This window comes from Falco cherrug, assembly GCF_023634085.1.
Source record: "Falco cherrug isolate bFalChe1 chromosome W unlocalized genomic scaffold, bFalChe1.pri SUPER_W_unloc_1, whole genome shotgun sequence".
Lineage (NCBI taxonomy): Eukaryota > Metazoa > Chordata > Aves > Falconiformes > Falconidae > Falco > Falco cherrug.
In genome coordinates this window covers 11,848,119-11,864,858 of record NW_026599288.1, presented here as the reverse complement: position 1 = coordinate 11,864,858, position 16,740 = coordinate 11,848,119, and the positions used below count along the sequence as shown (strand labels likewise).

At 44.2% G+C, this 16,740-nt stretch overlaps 2 protein-coding genes across 2 annotated transcripts in view; both read left to right on the top strand.

The window, feature by feature from the left end:
* LOC129734925 (uncharacterized) overlaps positions 1 to 16,740 on the top strand; it is a 254,926-nt gene that overhangs the window by 137,148 nt on the left and 101,038 nt on the right. The window lies entirely within an intron of this gene.
* Positions 1 to 16,740, top strand: part of LOC129734894 (protein FAM219A-like) — a 50,061-nt gene that overhangs the window by 2,147 nt on the left and 31,174 nt on the right. Inside the window, exon 2 of the mRNA XM_055700265.1 lies at positions 856 to 936. Coding sequence (XP_055556240.1) covers positions 856 to 936 — 81 coding nt within the window. The remainder of the gene's footprint in view (positions 1 to 855; positions 937 to 16,740) is intronic.

The window sequence follows — 16,740 nt, the reverse complement described above, 5'->3', positions numbered from 1 at the left end:
CCCACACACTGTCCTGACAAAAGGTAAAAAAAAGATGTAAAATACATCAGCATTAAAATACTAAATCATGTTTCATTGACATCAGAGTTGTATATTAAGAACTGTCATCATCTTTACTTGTATGCTACTGTTATCTTCAGTGTGAGTCAGGCTCTTCCATGAGTCCCTTTGAACTCTCCCTGTGACCAGAACTGCCACTCCCTTTGACAGAGGCTTCAGCTCAGCAGCGAACACATCTGATTTCCAGATGCAGGGCTCTGGTTTGGGATAACATGTCTCATCCCCCAGCCCTACTTCCCCTCCTGCAGCACTCAAAGCAGCTGCAGCCAGCAACCTAGGGCCCAGAAAGCCCCCTTCATCTTGTCTTTCAAGCCCATTTCTCAGGGGTTTCAGCAGGGACATAAACTTTCTCTGGCCAGTTCTGTTTCTCTTTGCCATTCAAGGCATGGCTGTGTTTTGTCATCAGTCCCCTTGAGAGGTGGAAGGAAAAGGCAGCCTGCCAAACCCTCAGCCCTGCGTCTCATCCCTGGAAGGAAGAGGACACTAAGGAACATAAAATAGCTAGCAATAGCAGCCCTCTGCCATTCCTCTACTGCCTAATGCTGCTAGATTGGCATCCCTACCTGAGAAAGGAGACAGGGGATCTCTTGAGGATGAGAAAAGGTTTAATCATTTGTGATAGTTTGGGATTCATCCCTGAGCCCAGTTCTGATTTCTCTGCCAAAGCAGGGTTCAAGCTGGAGGAGGAAGATGGAGCATCCCACCCCCTCTGCTGAGGCACCCTACAAGATTACAGCACCGGGCGGGCCCCATCCTTCAGAGCACGTGGCATACAGCTAGAGATGAAGCCATGAGCTTTCTCCAAGCCCTCTGCAAAGAGAAAAAGGAAAGGAGTTCCTGCTCCTCCCTTGGGGTGGGCCAGCCACCTGAATCCAGGTGAGAGCAGTGTGGATATCAAAATGATGGGCTAGGCTCTTTGAAACTGTACTTGTGAGGTCTGCAGCTGCCCTAGATAAACCCTGCCTGCCTCTCTCCACACTGTCTGGCAAGACTTCAGAAGAGAGGAGCAGAAATCTTTGAGATGCACCAGGTATAACCACTGGGCTGTAATGCTGAGCTGTCCCCAGGGGCCACCATGTTGCAGTGATCTGGCAGCAGCCCCACATGCCACCCCAAAACAGCTTTTGTAGGTACTTCTGCAGCAGAAGAGAGAAGTGTTGGGGCATGCTGCACACAAGAGCTCATACAAAGATCCCCAACCCTGCTCCAAGAGGAGACGTATTACATTTCAGGCCAGTATCCCTCTGAAATAAATTCCTGCCAACCTAATTAATAAAAGCTTAATCAGCAGATTGGTTAATCATAAGCTTATTAAATAGCTAATTGAGCTCTAAGGCTGTTTGTCAAATTTCCAGGCAATGGCAGTCTCGCTAAGGGAGAGATCAGGTCAGTAATCCTGTTAAGGGGAACAGGTTTGCTGTGTGGGATGACTCTCCAGTTGAGCTGCTGCTGATCCAGGTACCCGGGACTGGGACTGATAAACTGAATAGCAGGAAAAGGCACCCTGGGCTGTACAGATTCTGTTCTCCCACAGAGATTCATAGTAAATAGCCAGTTCATCTAGTGAAACAAAGGCTGAAAGTCCTCTTCTAGTGAGCAGAATATTTGTAGAGTGGCATGCCTAAGTTAATAATGCTCACTCTTTTCCTGGGGAAGAAAACAGTAGGTATCATACTGCTGAGCAGGGATTTTTCAAAGTGTGAGAGTGAGGAGTATCCATCCATTCAGCATTTTAACCAGCCTGGTTGCCTTTTTGTCATGGTTTAACTCCAGCTGGCAACAAATACTATGCAGCCACTCACTCACTTCCCCCCCCCCCCCCCCCCCCCCCCCCAGCGGAATAGGGAGGAGAATTGGAAGGGTAAAACTCTTAGGTTGAGATAAGAACAATATAATAATTAAAATAAAATAAAATGTAATAATTATAATAGCAATTGTAATGAAAAGAAGAGAGAGGGAGAGAGGAATAAAATAAAAAAGGAGAAAAAAACCAAGTGATGCACAATACAGTTGCTTACACACCCGATGACCAATGCCCAGCAAGTCCCTGAGCAGCGACTGACAGACCCTGGCCAACTCCCCTCAGTTTATATATTCAGCATGACATTCTATGGCATGGAATATCCCTTTGGCTAGTTCGAGTCAGTTGTCCTGGCTATGCTCCGCTCCCTCACCATCTTCTTGTGCACCCACTCACTGGCAGAGCATGGGAAACTTGAAAACGTCCTTGATTTAGAGTAAGCATTACTTGGCAGCAACTAAAACCATCAGTGTATTATCAACAGTATTCTCATACTAAATCCAAAACACAGCATTGTACCAGCTACTAAGAAGAAAATTAACTCTAGCCCAGCCAAAACCAGGACGCTTTTTCCATCTGCTTTCATTTTATTAGATGGAAAATACAGATATTTTTTTTAAATGCATAGCGTTGTAGACACCCAATGCAGCAGATGATAAAACAGAATGGATCAAATAGATGTCATTTTGCTGCTAAATCAAGGCCAGAAACACATCTGGGACTGTTAGCTGCAGTCCAGCCCTGAGAGCAAGAAAAGTCCGAGGGTCATCTCCAAGCAGGATGCTGGAGTCAGCAAGCTGTGAGTCCCTTCCAAGCTTACATACTGCCTGTGGCATTAGTACCTCTGTCCTTATTTGTTTTGGCTACTAGACTACTAGACGGGAACTCAACAAGTCATTCTAAGCAGTGGTATCTGCCAGCCAGTGAAAGCTTTCCCAATTACAACATAGTAAAAATAAATTAAATCTGTAGTTTATCTAGGCTATAAAACACATGCTCTCTGCCATAGACCAATCATTTAGTGTGCATTTTAGACTCATGCAAACATGGACATTTGATTGTGTATGCAGTTCAAGCCTACTTATGTCAGGCTGTATTCAAGTGGGGATTTTTTATACAGATATGCACTATGTGATGATCTCTTGTGTAACTGAAGGCTGTGAATATTCAGCTAAGCAAATTTGTACTGTTACTCTCCCAAATGCACATCACACTTACTACATGCCTCGATGACCTTAATGCTTCTTCAGAGAACATCAGAACCCATAGCAAATGTGATGTGGGCACTAATATTAACTGTTTATCATCTGGTAGATTATGCCTTTAGGATAAGTGATGCTTTAAATGGAGAACTACTTAAATGAAGAGAGTTAAATTGCATTTAATAGACTCCTTTTTCTTTTTCTTTTTTTTTTCTGATACACCATACAGCAGGGTCAAGCAAATGGCTTAGTCTTTAAACCTGTGTTCAGTAGACTAGAAATGATGAGGGGGTATTTAAAGAAGTTTTTTCCAGGTGAAATAACTTAATTTTCTCTGTCCCTTTAAAATATGTTACAGGAGAGAGTAGCTCAGTTTTATGGATTATATTTTGTAGAGTTCAGTTTATAAACTGAAACTTTTTAGCTGGGTTTGTTAGGTTACAAACACTCCCCCAGATATCTAACTTTGTTCTTCTGGCTGGCAGGAAAAACATTCTTTGAAAAGTACATGAAAATACCAAATAAATCCCTTTCTGGAGGTAAATGAATGATTAAAAAACCCCCACATTTAAATAAAATTGATGCTGTTTACATATTCCAGTTTTGAAAGTGATGAATGAAATCTTTCTATTCAGTATTTTGCAGCCATTAGGAATAAAAGGCTCAATCTTTAAAAATTAAGTGAAAAAGCACAAGCTGAATCACAACACGATGCCCTTGTGAGATGGGAACTGTGACAATAGATGCCTTTGAAATCAGTACAAAAAGATGTTCAAAGATGAAGATAGATTAATTGCTGCCTGCTGCTACATAGTCGCAACCTGTCTAAATAAAATGGCTGCAGAGACAGCTCAGGCAGAGGACTGGGAGCTGGGAATCACAGTTCTCTCCTCCCTTGCTGCCACAGGTGCTTTACATGGCTTTAAGTTAAATCAGTTAAATAGTTTCTCCCATCAGTAAAATATAGCTTACTGTTTCACAAAGATGATTTGTGATTATACCATGCCATGAAGAGGTAAAATACTCTGTGTTCAAAATAGTAATTTTTTTCCCTGAAGTTTACAGCCATAAGGTTTTCTTTGTTAGCTGGCTAACTACACTGGATGCCCTGCTCTCCTACACATCAAAGCCCAATAGTGGATATAAACAAAGAAGTCATTCCTTCCTATAATCACATGAATGACAGATAATGATATTTGGGGCTGATACAGTGTGTCTAGGGGATGGTGACATGCTGCTGGACCATAAAGCCACTTTTGGAGATGCTTGTGGTGTAAGTAGATGATAGCTTTGGTCAGGCCCAGAGCAGTCATTTACCTGTCCTCTGTGCTAAGGAATAGCATGGTGCTTCTGTTTGGTGTGTGCTTTCTGAAGGGAAATGCAAAGCCTGCCCATCAGAAACCTCTCTGTAACTTGTGCAGCCAGCACTCTTGGTGAGCATTATCTTAGAATGAGCCCTGCATTGCTCTGCATGCAGTGCGCTGACTGCTTGTTGCAGTAGCTCCTATACAAGAAGTTAAGAGCTGTATCCCTGGAAAAGAGATGCAAACATTGTCTTTGTACTCCCTAGGTCATATACCAGTTCTGTGTCTGGTCAGGCCTTCAGGGGAGCTTAAAACCACTCAAAGCCTGTTGGTGTTTGTGGCAGCTCAGCCACGTCAAAGGGACAGAGCAGCAGTCAGATCAGCAAAACATAAGAAAATGCAGCTAGTTGGATGCTTAAAACCTGGTCTAAGATGGACCTTGGAAGACAGATTTATATGCCTGCTTTTGCTAGCCGGTTCTCACAATTAGATGTAGTTCACTAATTTCCCCAAGTTTGACTGGGTCAGCAAAAACAACATACTTCAGCTAAAAATACTGTCTTGCACAACTTGATAGTGGGATGACTTAGCTATCTGACCCTTGCTTATCTGAAGAGTCTTTTCTGAAGCTGGGTGAAACAATCATGATTCAGATGGCCTGTCCTGAATAATCATCACTGGCACCCAGCACATATTGGCTTTAAACCATATTTCCTGTATTCAGAGCAGAGGGCTGGCCACAGACAGATCCTTTTCATTTCTGCTACCCATTTAGTTAAAATCACTTTTCTTTTGCCTGCTTTTCCTATGCAGGGAGGCACAGCCATCAGCTGCACTAATGCCACCTGTGTGGTCACACTTATACTCTCCAAATCTCCCTGGGGAGTGCAGCTCTCATTGGAGTCAGCATGGCCATAGCACACAGCATTCTTATACCTCCCTTTCTATACATCCTGCAGGCAAAGCCCCTATTGATGTATGTATCCTGAAATCTCTCTAAGAAGTGACACAGTCCTCGCTGACAAAAACTGTCAGAGGTGAAAGGTAGTGAAGATTCCAGTGTTAACTAGAAGCATGCTAATGTCCCCAAGCTAAATGATGCAAGTGAGCTGAAATTGGGACTTGGGCTTGAATTGGAAGTTGTAGTCAGCACTTCATTCTTTCTCCCTTTGCTCAAGATTCTGTTGATCATTCAGCAGGATGTGAACAGATTAATTTTATTTACTGTGTATTTTAAATCCTCAGCTTGCTTGAGAAGGTAGAATTCAGGGAATTGCTGCAGTCCTCAGCCTCTGAAACGGTCTTGACTGGTAGTGGGGGACAAAGGCAAATACATCCCAAAATCTCATCTCACAGACCTTGAATATGGAAAAATAGAACTTTGTCACACCAGATTAATTTCTCTTTGTCTTCCCACTGCAGCAAATCCCATGGACCCACACTGCAATGTCCCCATAGCAGAAAGCTCCATCTCCTCCTAGTCAGGCAAGTTCAAAAGCAATTGAGGCAGCAAGGTTCAGCCATTGGCTCTCAGCAAAGAGACAGGAGCAGTCAGCATCTGTGTGATTCCAACCCATGGTGCAAAGGAAGCAAATCAGCCTAGTCTGCCACCAAATGGCATTTGTGCCAATCAGGCTGCCTCAAATGAGGGGGATGCATGCGGTCAAGCACAGTGGCAGTGAGAGGTGATGGCTTCCTAAACCACTCTCCACCCACCACCGTCTGACCATAGCCAGAGTCACTCACTATCTTGGGACAAATGGAAACTATGGATTTAGGGGGTGGTCTGACCCTCCAAATAGCTCTTCAGCATAGCACAGAGTGATGTTCACCGAATTCCTGGCTTGTCTGCTTTTCCTGAAATTGCAAAAGGAGCAGTTCTGCAGGAGACCAAAGCGTATGGCCACTTTAGCAATTTCTGGTTTTGGTCAATGCATAGGCAAAACCAATGCAACGCATAGCAACATGTACCAAAGAAGCTGTTCAGCACTTAATTTTTTAAAAACAGGAAAGTATTATTAAAACTGGTTATGATTTCGTTTAAAGACTGAAACCAGAGGAATAATTGTAAGGATATATTTGAATCTGATTTTCAACATAGACACATTCATGTTAAGTCCATTCTGCTTCACATGCTCCATTACTATCTTCCCTCATCATAAAGCAGCTAGACACATCCATACAACTGAACAGGTAACCATTTTAAATTGCACTGAGTAATACAGTATTGCTTGAAATAATTAATTAGGTCTGTAGCTGTTCCCAGTAGCAAGGGGGGAATTGAGCCCCTCTTGTCTTACATGTAACTTTCTCTAACTGAGATTCCCCATGGGAATGTGTTCTCCATTTATCAACATACAGTTATTTGCCCATCCTCTGACACATCCTAAATCAGGCAGGTGAAAGCACACCAGGGCAAGAATGGTTTGCTGAGTGCTTAGCATGCTGGGGCACCATCTTATTGAGGACCTTTGCATGCAGCTATAACATGAGACCACTGCCAGAGAGGATGCACGGCTGAGTCGATTATGGTCCTGATTGTGTCTGCAGTATGTATTTTCTTTGCTCCTTTATACTTTGGTGTTATTTCTGCCTTATTGAAAGCTCTGTGGACTTCTTTGGCTATTGTCTTGTCACCAGTAGAGCTTACCTTGAAGCAGTACTTGGAGCAGATGCTGAATGGCCCAGATGGGGTCATCAAGCAAAACAGGCTAGTGTGAAGCTAGCACAAAGATAGAAGTTTGCTTGTTGAGTGGATTTATCTTCTTTCTTTAAATGATTTTAATGTCATAAGGGGACAAAGGGCCTTAAAGATGGAGTGACAAAGTGGACAAGAAAGGAGGGGCAAGATGTGATATGGTGGTTGGCAGATCCAAAGAGATGTCCCTCATGCTGTTCAGAGTAGTATGTCGAAAGGATCCTGGACCCCCTTCCCGCATACACACACATGAACACACACACATGCTGCTCCGCATGTTCCTCTTTTGACACAATGTCCAGGATTAACTTAAATGGAACTGGTGCAGCCAAATTCCCCAGTGCGTCAGGCTGACAGCACAGCTATCTGTGTTCTCTGAGCTCTCCACTGAAACAGAAGCTAATCCTGCTTGGCTCCACTCAAGCATGCAGCCAGGTAGATTACCCAACACAGCAACCCTGCTAATGACCAGACAGGATCTTCAGACTCCTAATTGAGCATACTTCTTAATGTCAAGGGCACATGCAGTGTGCCAGTATCACCCCCAGTATCAATACTGGCTAGGCAGAGAGTGGCTTGAGAACAGCCCTGAGGAGAAGGACTTGGGGGTGCTGGTGGATGAAAAGCTCAACATGGCCCAACAATGTGTGCTTACAGCCCAGAAAGCCAACCGAATCCTGGGCTGCATCAAAAGAAGTATGGCCAGCAGGTCAAGGGAGGTGATTCTCCCCCTCTACTCCACTCTTCTGAGTCTTCACCTGGAGTACTGCGTTCATCTCTGGAGTCCCCAACTTAAAAAGCACATGGACCAGTTGGAACGAGTCCAGAAAAGGGCCACAAAGATGATCAGAGGGCTGGAGCACTTCTCTATGAAGACAGGCTGAGACAGTTGAGGTTGTTCAGTGTAGAGGAATTTTTAAAGGACTGAGGACATATGTTACCATTGTCCGGGTTGGACAACCCAGGCCTGTTAGTTGAAACTGCAGAGCAACTTTAAATTGTCCTTGAACCAAGCAGTGTGAGAAAGAAAACAAGCTATGCACAAACAAGTAGCCAGGTGCAGAGCAAGTCCTGGGAACTGCAAAATCCACACACTCTGATCAGGCGCCTGCAGCATGCTCACCGATCAGCGACACAGACGCCCGCATGACCAGATACTTTTATCCAATCACCTGTGTGTAGAGTCGTGTGAGCGGTTGATTTAAGTTATAAATATGACCTGTTTGTTTAATAAAGTGAGCACGGCATGTAGCCATATTGGTGTGATTGTTGTGACTTGGCTGACTCTCCACGGGGGACCCTCTTCGTTTGGTGCCCAAACAGGGACCCATTTATTTGCTTAAATGCAGTTCGCTTAAATGCGGTTTGCATAAATGATGTTCGCTTAAATGCAGAAGTCTCCGAGCATCGGACCCGATGGGAAGTTGTCCGAATAGGGAGCTGGAGGTCGGAGGTGGGCGGAACCTGGAAGGTGAAAAGCGGAGTCCAGAGTTCAGTGTAGAGCTGCAGATCGCACCCCTGCCGAGGTAAGACCACGACAAATAAAATGCGGCAGGGCTCTCCACTGATATCCTCTCTAAGAGAGGGGAGAGCACTAACGAAGACTGTGATGAAAAAAACGCAGCAGGCCTCTGCGCTGATACCCTCTCTGAGAGAGGGGAGAGCATGCGGGAGCGGGCTGTAAACTAGGACCATGCGTGGCAATCGGTTAGCTGAGGGGAATGTGCTCGAGCTTGTCTAGACAACAATTAACATGATGAGACATGTTTACAGAGCACAGGGGAGTGGGAGAGGGATGGCGCCAAGGAAAGGTAACACCTTGCTGTTAATTGCTGGTAGTTAACCACCAATCAGGGATTGCCTAGTATGCAATGCTTAGCTTCAAGAACCAATCTGTTTAAAACGCGCAGCTTCTGAAAGTGTGTATAAAAACTCGCGCTTCTGTACAATAAATTGACATTTGCTTGCATCAAGCTGCATCCCATCTCTTCATTCACCGCAAATTGGTGACCCCGACGTGATGCGTTTAAGGATCTGACGTGAAGGGCTCTCGAATCGCCTATCTGAGCGACATGCAGCGAATCCCACAGAACTTTGAATGATCTGCTGAAAGGAAGCAGGAGCCGGCCAGAAATCCCTCCGGAGTTGAGAGGTGAGCTGTGGGAAATCCGTAGTGGGGAATCAGGCTTCGTCCCCAGAAAGAGACGTATATGGACTCATGAAGGGTCTTCTAGTCAGATCAGGGAGTCTGTGCCTCAGTCTCCTCAAATGGTGACCCCTATGGTGGTGTTCCGAAGCCTTGGAAGAATAAAGACGGAAAAAAGACAGCTCGTGGAAGAGGGCTGTGTTCCGGAGGAGACGTCTTGGCTGAACGATCGTCTGGCTGGCTGCACCAGGCGGACAACCTGCATCGAGACAGGTGAGCAGCCAAGAAACTTTAGAGACTTTGAAAGAATGAAAGTGTGTACATACAGCAGCCAATTGTATGATGCTGCCGCGGAGGGGAACTCCGTGTCGGGAATGCATTTAGCATCTTGGTGGCAAATTCTGACTACTCTTTGCCAAGTGTGGACTAATTCTACTAATGGTGCTAAACCAGAGGAAGCTGTAAATTCCACCGACAGCGCGACTCTTCTCCAGACACCGTCAGCGATGGCGATTCTGTCCACACCTCCTCTGCCCCCAAAGCTTCTGTCACTGATTGCAGCGACCCTCACAACACAGGAGCAAGCACGGGAACAGGACAACTCGGAAAATGATTTTATTGACACTGATAAACCTTTTGATCCAGGTCCTATAGATCCGGAAAAGGAGCTAGACCTTTCCCCCACCCCCTTGTCTCTCCCGATGCATTGACTGTATTTTTGGGGAGGGTGAAAGGGAGTCTGAGGGATTGGTGGCAGGAATGCAAGTGGCAAACACTTAAGTGATGGGTTTTGGGAGTCGCTATGGCTTGTTCAGTATTTTGTCAGACAAATCAACCTGCAGAGTGGCAGCCTGTGCAATACGAGGCTGTTAAAGAGTTAAGCAAAGCAGTGCGGGAAGGGAGGATTTATAATACATTTGCTATGTCCCTTCTTGAAGTGATAGCAGAGCCTTATACACTCACACTGCATGATTGGAAGTTGCTGCTTTGTATGGTACTAACTGATACAGTCTATGATGTGGTTATTTGATTTTTGTGAGCTATGTGTAGTGGCCTTGACTGAAAACCTTAATCGGGGAATTGCTGTTAACTATGAGCAGTTGGCTGGAGAAAATAACTGTGCCGATTCTGTGACTCAGGCAAGGTATCCCAGGGACAACTGTTTCCAAATGAAGGAGATGGCTATTAAAGCAGTCCGGATGCGGGAGTCTTGCCACAGTCTTGCAGGGTCCTAGAGAGTCACTAACTTTAATACTAACTTGATTGATTGGCTTCAGAATATTTTGCAACAAGTCGAACATCAGGAAGCTCAAGGGTTGCTTTTAAAACAACTAGCTGTGATAATGCCAATGAAAATTGTAAACGGGCAACTTTCACAATCGCAACCCCAACATGTGTCAAATGATTGTAACACAGAACTCACAGCAGACTGTAATTCTCAGGCTGAGTTCTGGAATGCAGCATAATAGATTTTTGCTTCTCTGATCTCTTCTGTAAGAATAGTACACGCTCTTAACTTGCTTAGTAAATTAGGCTGCTAGCTTGCTAAACAAAGTAATACTACAAATACTATTCTTTTTTTTTTTTTCTGGCTTATTAACAGATGTTGATTCTGTCCATCATATGTTGCTACAGAACCGAGTTGCTATTGATTTTTATTATTAGCACAGGGACACAAGTGTGAAGACTTTGATAGGATGTGTTACGTGAATCTGAGTGACCACTGTGAATTAATTTACAAAAGTATACAAAACTTAAAAGCCTTAAAACAAAGATCTGCAACAGAGCCAGGGGCGGGATGCCTTTGGTCTCTTCTCACGGCTGGGAAACTTTGGGCTATGACTCAAAAGTATTACAGGATTTATTATAATTATCTTTAACCACCTTAGTGATGTTTGCCTTATGTCTCCCATGCCTTTTTTTCCTGTATTCAGTGTTTAGTTGATTGTAACATAAAGCAGGTCATGGTCACCTAGCTACACACAGCCTTTGCCTCGTCGCAATTAACAAGCAAAAAAGAGGACAGAGAATGTCTGAAGAGAGAGATAGGAGAGGAAACTGGAGAATATTTGACCTAACAAGAGATGAGAGAACAGCTGGGTATTGTGAAGGAGAATAGGAAAGATAAACATGGTTATCTAGTGTCTAATAGGTGTCTGCATGCTTGTAGAGATATATAGCTATGTAACTACAAGAATGATTTCTGCCCTGAGCCTGGTGGAGCATACAGCTGCGGTTTGTGTTCTGGCTCAGAGATGTAAATAGGGGCTTCTCTGTTATGGTAAAAGTGTTTCTCTTTGCATAAAAAAGAGAAGGAATGAAGGGAATGACCCCAGAGGTATGTTCAGAGAAAGCACACTATGTTTTGAACTTTTTGACTGAACCAGTTCTTGTTTGGTGTGCCCTTCCACCTATGTATAATGTTACTCCAAAAGAAGATGATACTGTTTACACTTTGAATGTCGATAATTGTCTTTCTGTAGATGCTAATGTAGTAGGAGGCTATGATGGGAACGTGTCGCAGCGGTTCTGCTCTTATCCAGAGTAACAGCAGGGAAAGCATTAAAGAGTTAAATCACCTTGTTTGGTAGGCAGTTCAGAATGTGAGTCAAAATTGCCACTGCTTTTTGTTGTTGGTTCAGGGACATGGCTGTGAGGATTTTGATGGTATGTGTTGCGTGGATTTTAGGCGCCCCATTGCAGCAACATGTTATCAAAATCTGAGAAAATGTCAGCCTTTTTGGCATCCATTCACTCAATTGGCAGTATTGTTTGTTTGCTATTACCTTGGTTGCTGTCATGTTTGCAAGGGCCCTGCAGAACATGGCAAACCTGGTACTAGCTGTTCAAAAACAAAAAGGGGAAATTGTAAAATTGTACGGAACAGAGACAGTGGGTTATTTTGACATTGATAATATGTCTCAGTTGCTTTTTTATTTGTTCTATTACTTATACCTTGTTTTTACTCGTTCGGTTTCAAAGGTTCTTTTGTGCAACAGGAAGGGGGAGATGCAGGAGCGGGCTGGAGACTAGGACCATGCGCGGCAATCAGTTAGCTGAGGGGAATGTGCTCGAGCTTGTCTAGACAACAATTAACATGATGAGACATGTTTACAGAGCACAGGGGAGTGGGAGAGGGATGGCGCCAAGGATGGCACCAAGGAAAGGTAACACCTTGCTGTTAATTGCTGGTAGTTAACCACCAATCAGGGATTGCCTAGTATGCAATGCTTAGCTTCAAGAACCAATCTGTTTAAAACGCGCAGCTTCTGAAAGTGTGTATAAAAACTCGCGCTTCTGTACAATAAATTGACATTTGCTTGCATCAAGCTGCGTCCCGTCTCTTCATTCGCTGCAAGAGCACTAAGGAAGACCGCAATGGAATTAGACGTGGCAATTAAGCTCTTAACTAGTATCCTCTTTAAGAGAGGTGAGAGCACTAAAGAAAAAGAAGTGGAGGCTTTAGTTTGCTGGGCATGAAAAAAGGATAAGTTTCCCGAGCCCATATTATTGATTAGTATTACGGAATGGAGAGAAGTAGGAAATTGCCTCTGGGATACTACAATCGAGTTAGGTAAGGAAGGAAAAGAAGCTAAAGCATTAGGAGCTACGTGGTGGTCTATAATTAACACTCTGGAAACTATGAAGGTGGAAAAGAAAGTGGCGGCGGCAGCTATAGAAGCATTGGGGAGAGATGTGGTAGAAAAGCCAATAGAGCAGAAGGGTGATTCACCTAAGCCTTCTCTCTTGGCTACATTTTTCGGAGTTGGGCATACTCGTCCTAGGAAGGGTATGTCAGCCTCTGCGTGTTCAACAGTACAGTAGTTCTTAGATAAGACAGCAGACAAACAGGAAGTTACTCCTCGGGGGTCTGTTGTAACTGAGCTGAAACTAGAAGAGCCTGTTGAGCCTCCCCAGGGAGAAGGAGCAGCGAGTCATGCTGCACCAATTGGGCAAAAGCACCGTTCCATGTTGTATCCTCCTCTTCCTGAAACATCATCGGACGAATTTGAGGAGGAAGGTGGGGAGAAACCTTGTGATAACAATACAGAGAAATCCTTACAGGAGGTAATAGATAAATTAAGAAAACTGGAAAAGCGAGTTGAAATGAACCTGCCTACTACTTCAATACCTGTAGTTCCTCCAGTTAGCCCAACTACCCCTCCGATGCTGAACTCGAGAAAAGATCCAATTCTACAGCGTTGGTCTGGTGTTGTTCGTGATGCTATTTTAGAGGGTGACTGGCAGGTGACCAGCTCGTTAGCTTGTCCAGTAGTGGTTAATAATCTTGGTGCACAATGGGAGCCACATGATTGGAAAATATTGCAATAGGTGAAGCAAACCGTCACTACTCATGGTCTGCGTTCAGAGGCTGCACGACAGATCATACAGTTTATTTTTACAGCAGACGTTCTTTCACCTGCTGATTGTGCTGGACTTGCTTCCCTATTATTGTCTCCTTCTCAATATCTAATGTTTGATAGGGAGTGGAAGAGACTAGCTGTAGAGGAAGCAAATAGATCCAAATATAGGAGATCCACTTTATGGTGTACAGGCAGATATGTTACCTGGGCAGGGACTTTACTATGCAGGTTCCTTTGCAGTATCCTATACAAATGCATCAACTTGCTCAAACTTTAGCACATCGAGCCCTTTTGTCTGTGCCAGACAAGAAGAAACCTGCTTCCTATACCACTGTTCGTCGGGGGACAATGGAGCCCTATGGACAATTTGTCTGCAGCATTTGTCTGCAGCATTAAAGGACAATTCTGATTTACCTTCGGATCTGCAGGAACATTTGTTCCACACCCTCGCTTTTGAAGGGGCTAACCCAAGAACAAGGGCGATCTTAGCAACACTACCCCAAGGAAGTCCCATAGATGAAATGTTGATTAGAGCTACTTGAGCCGAACAAAATAACCAAGCGGCTGCCTTTACTGCTGCGATGAGGGAGCAAGGGCATATAATTGCAGCAGCCTTAACAAATCATATAGGTGGACATCAAAAAGAGAGTGATGGTAAATCAGGATTTGGTATTTGTTATCAATGTGGTGAATCTGGACACATGAGGCATACTTGTTCAAAGACTGTTTGGTGTCACAAATGTAACTTAGATACACATGCTACTGCTGCTTGTAGATATAACAGGTCAGGAAACATGCAGCACAGCGCGATGGGTCTATGTGCGAAGACACAAGTACAGGCCCCAACAACGCAGATGAGAAATGTGGTTTCTTATACCAGCACATCCCAGCCACCCAGGGGAGTCTTGGGGTGGACATGGCAACCACAGTAGAAGTAACTTTGAATAATAAAGAAGTGACTTTAATTCCAACTGAAGTAAAAGGACCTTTGTGTAATGTGAATTCTCCAGTTGGAGGACTTTTATTGGGGAAATCTTCGACAGGAAGGCAAGGAGTAGATGTTTTACCTGGGTTAATTGATGCAGATTTTACTGGACACATACAAGTTATTGCCTATGCGTTACAACCACCTGTTACTATTCCAAAAGGAAGTAAAATTGCTCAAATTCTTCCCTATGACAGCCTTGTTGCGCATTGACAATCGTATGAGCAACTCAGACAACAAGGCCAGACATCTAAGTTAAGAGGAGAAGATGGTTTTGGATCTACCAGACATGAGGTGTGTTTCACATTAGATCTTAATCAAAGACCATATCAGAATATTCAATTGAAGAAAGGCAGTCAACAAATTAGTCTGGAACCTCTATTAGACTCCGGGGCAGATGTCACCATCATTAATCAACATATATGGACCCAGAATTGGGAACTGCAATCTCCAATCACCCAAGTGGTAGGAGTAGGAGGTGCAAAAGTCCCAAAACAGAGTAAAGACTTGATTACATTGCAGTTTGAAGACGGCCAAGCTATTGTAGTTCGGCCATATGTAATGCAACTCCCACACACATTATCAGGGTTGATTGGACGGGATGTTTTGTCACAATTGGGACTAGTTATGACAACTGATCAGCATTTTGCGCCACGGCCACCAATCGGCAGCCACCCATACTGAAGATTACATGGTTAACAGAAAAGCCAATTTGGGTAGACCAGTGGCCGATAACAGAAGAACGGCTGCACATTGCTGAGGAATTGGTGCAGGAACAACTGAAAATAGGTCACATTCAACCTTCTACAAGTCCTTGGAATACTCCTATTTTTGTGATACCAAAGAAAACTGGGAAATGGCGACTTTTACATGATTTACAGAAGGTTAATGATCAGATGTTAGTGATGTGACCGTTGCAACCTGGTCTTCCAACTCCTACGATGATTCCTCAGAATTGGCAAATTGTTGTGATAGACTTGAAAGATGGTTTCTTTACGATTCCTTTACATCCTGATGACATGCAAAGATTTGCATTCACTCTGCCATCAATAAACTGCGCTGCTCCAGTCAAACGGTATGAACGGGTTGTTTTACCACAAGGAATGAAGAACTCTCCTACGATGTGTCAGACTTTTGTAGATTGGGCACTTGTTCCAGTACGGCAGCGTTGGCCTCACATCCTGATCTAGCATTATATGTATGATATTTTATTGGCCGCTGAACAAGGGATTTCAGATGATCAAATGAAATGGCTTGTTGACCACCTTCTATCATGTGGTTTGGTTGTGGCGCCTGAGAAGGTTCAGCGTTCAGCCCCATGGAAATATCTAGGCTGGCTCATCTCGTATGCTCAAATCCGACCACAGAAGGTAACTCTTACTACACAAATAGCTAATCGGCATGATGCTCAAAGGCTTTTAGGAGATCTACAGTGGGTTTGTAATATAGTTGGCCTCACTAACGATGATTTGCAACCGTTCCGATCCTGGTTGCATGGCACCGAAGCCAACAGTCCTCAAACTTGTTCACCAGAACAGCGGGCTGCCCTAGAAGCTGTGTCCTGCAAGATTCAGACTGGCTGGTGTGGTCGCCGAATGGCAAATCATCCATTATCCTTTTTGGTTTGTAATGTTCCCACTTCACCTTTTGCCCTTATTTTACAATGGCAAAAGATAAAGGGGGAAAATACAGCGATCGTTTTGAGGGTGGTTGTTTTTGCCATTGCAACCCAGACATCGTATTTTAAGTTGTCCAGAAGCAGTGGCGGCCTTGGTGAGAAAAGGAAGAGACAGGATTGTTGAAATTGATGGGACTGAACCAGCAGATATCAGTATTCCAGTCAGTGGTGATGATTATGAGTGGCTCCTGAGACATTCAACAGCCATACAGGAAGCCTTGATGGGCTATACAGGTGTTGCACACAACAACCGGCCAAAAGGGCCTCTCTGGAAGATGTTAGAACATTACCAGTGGATTGCGGATCTGTTATGCTCAAAAAGACCAGCTGAAGGGCCAACGGTGTTTACAGATGCAGGATGAAAGATGAAGAAGGCTGCATGTGTTTGGCAATCCGATAATCAGTGGCAGAAACACGTGATCACCGGTGAACCAGGGGACAACCCTCAAACCTTAGAACTGAAAGCACTGTGTTGGGCATTGGGAAGCTGGAACAACACACC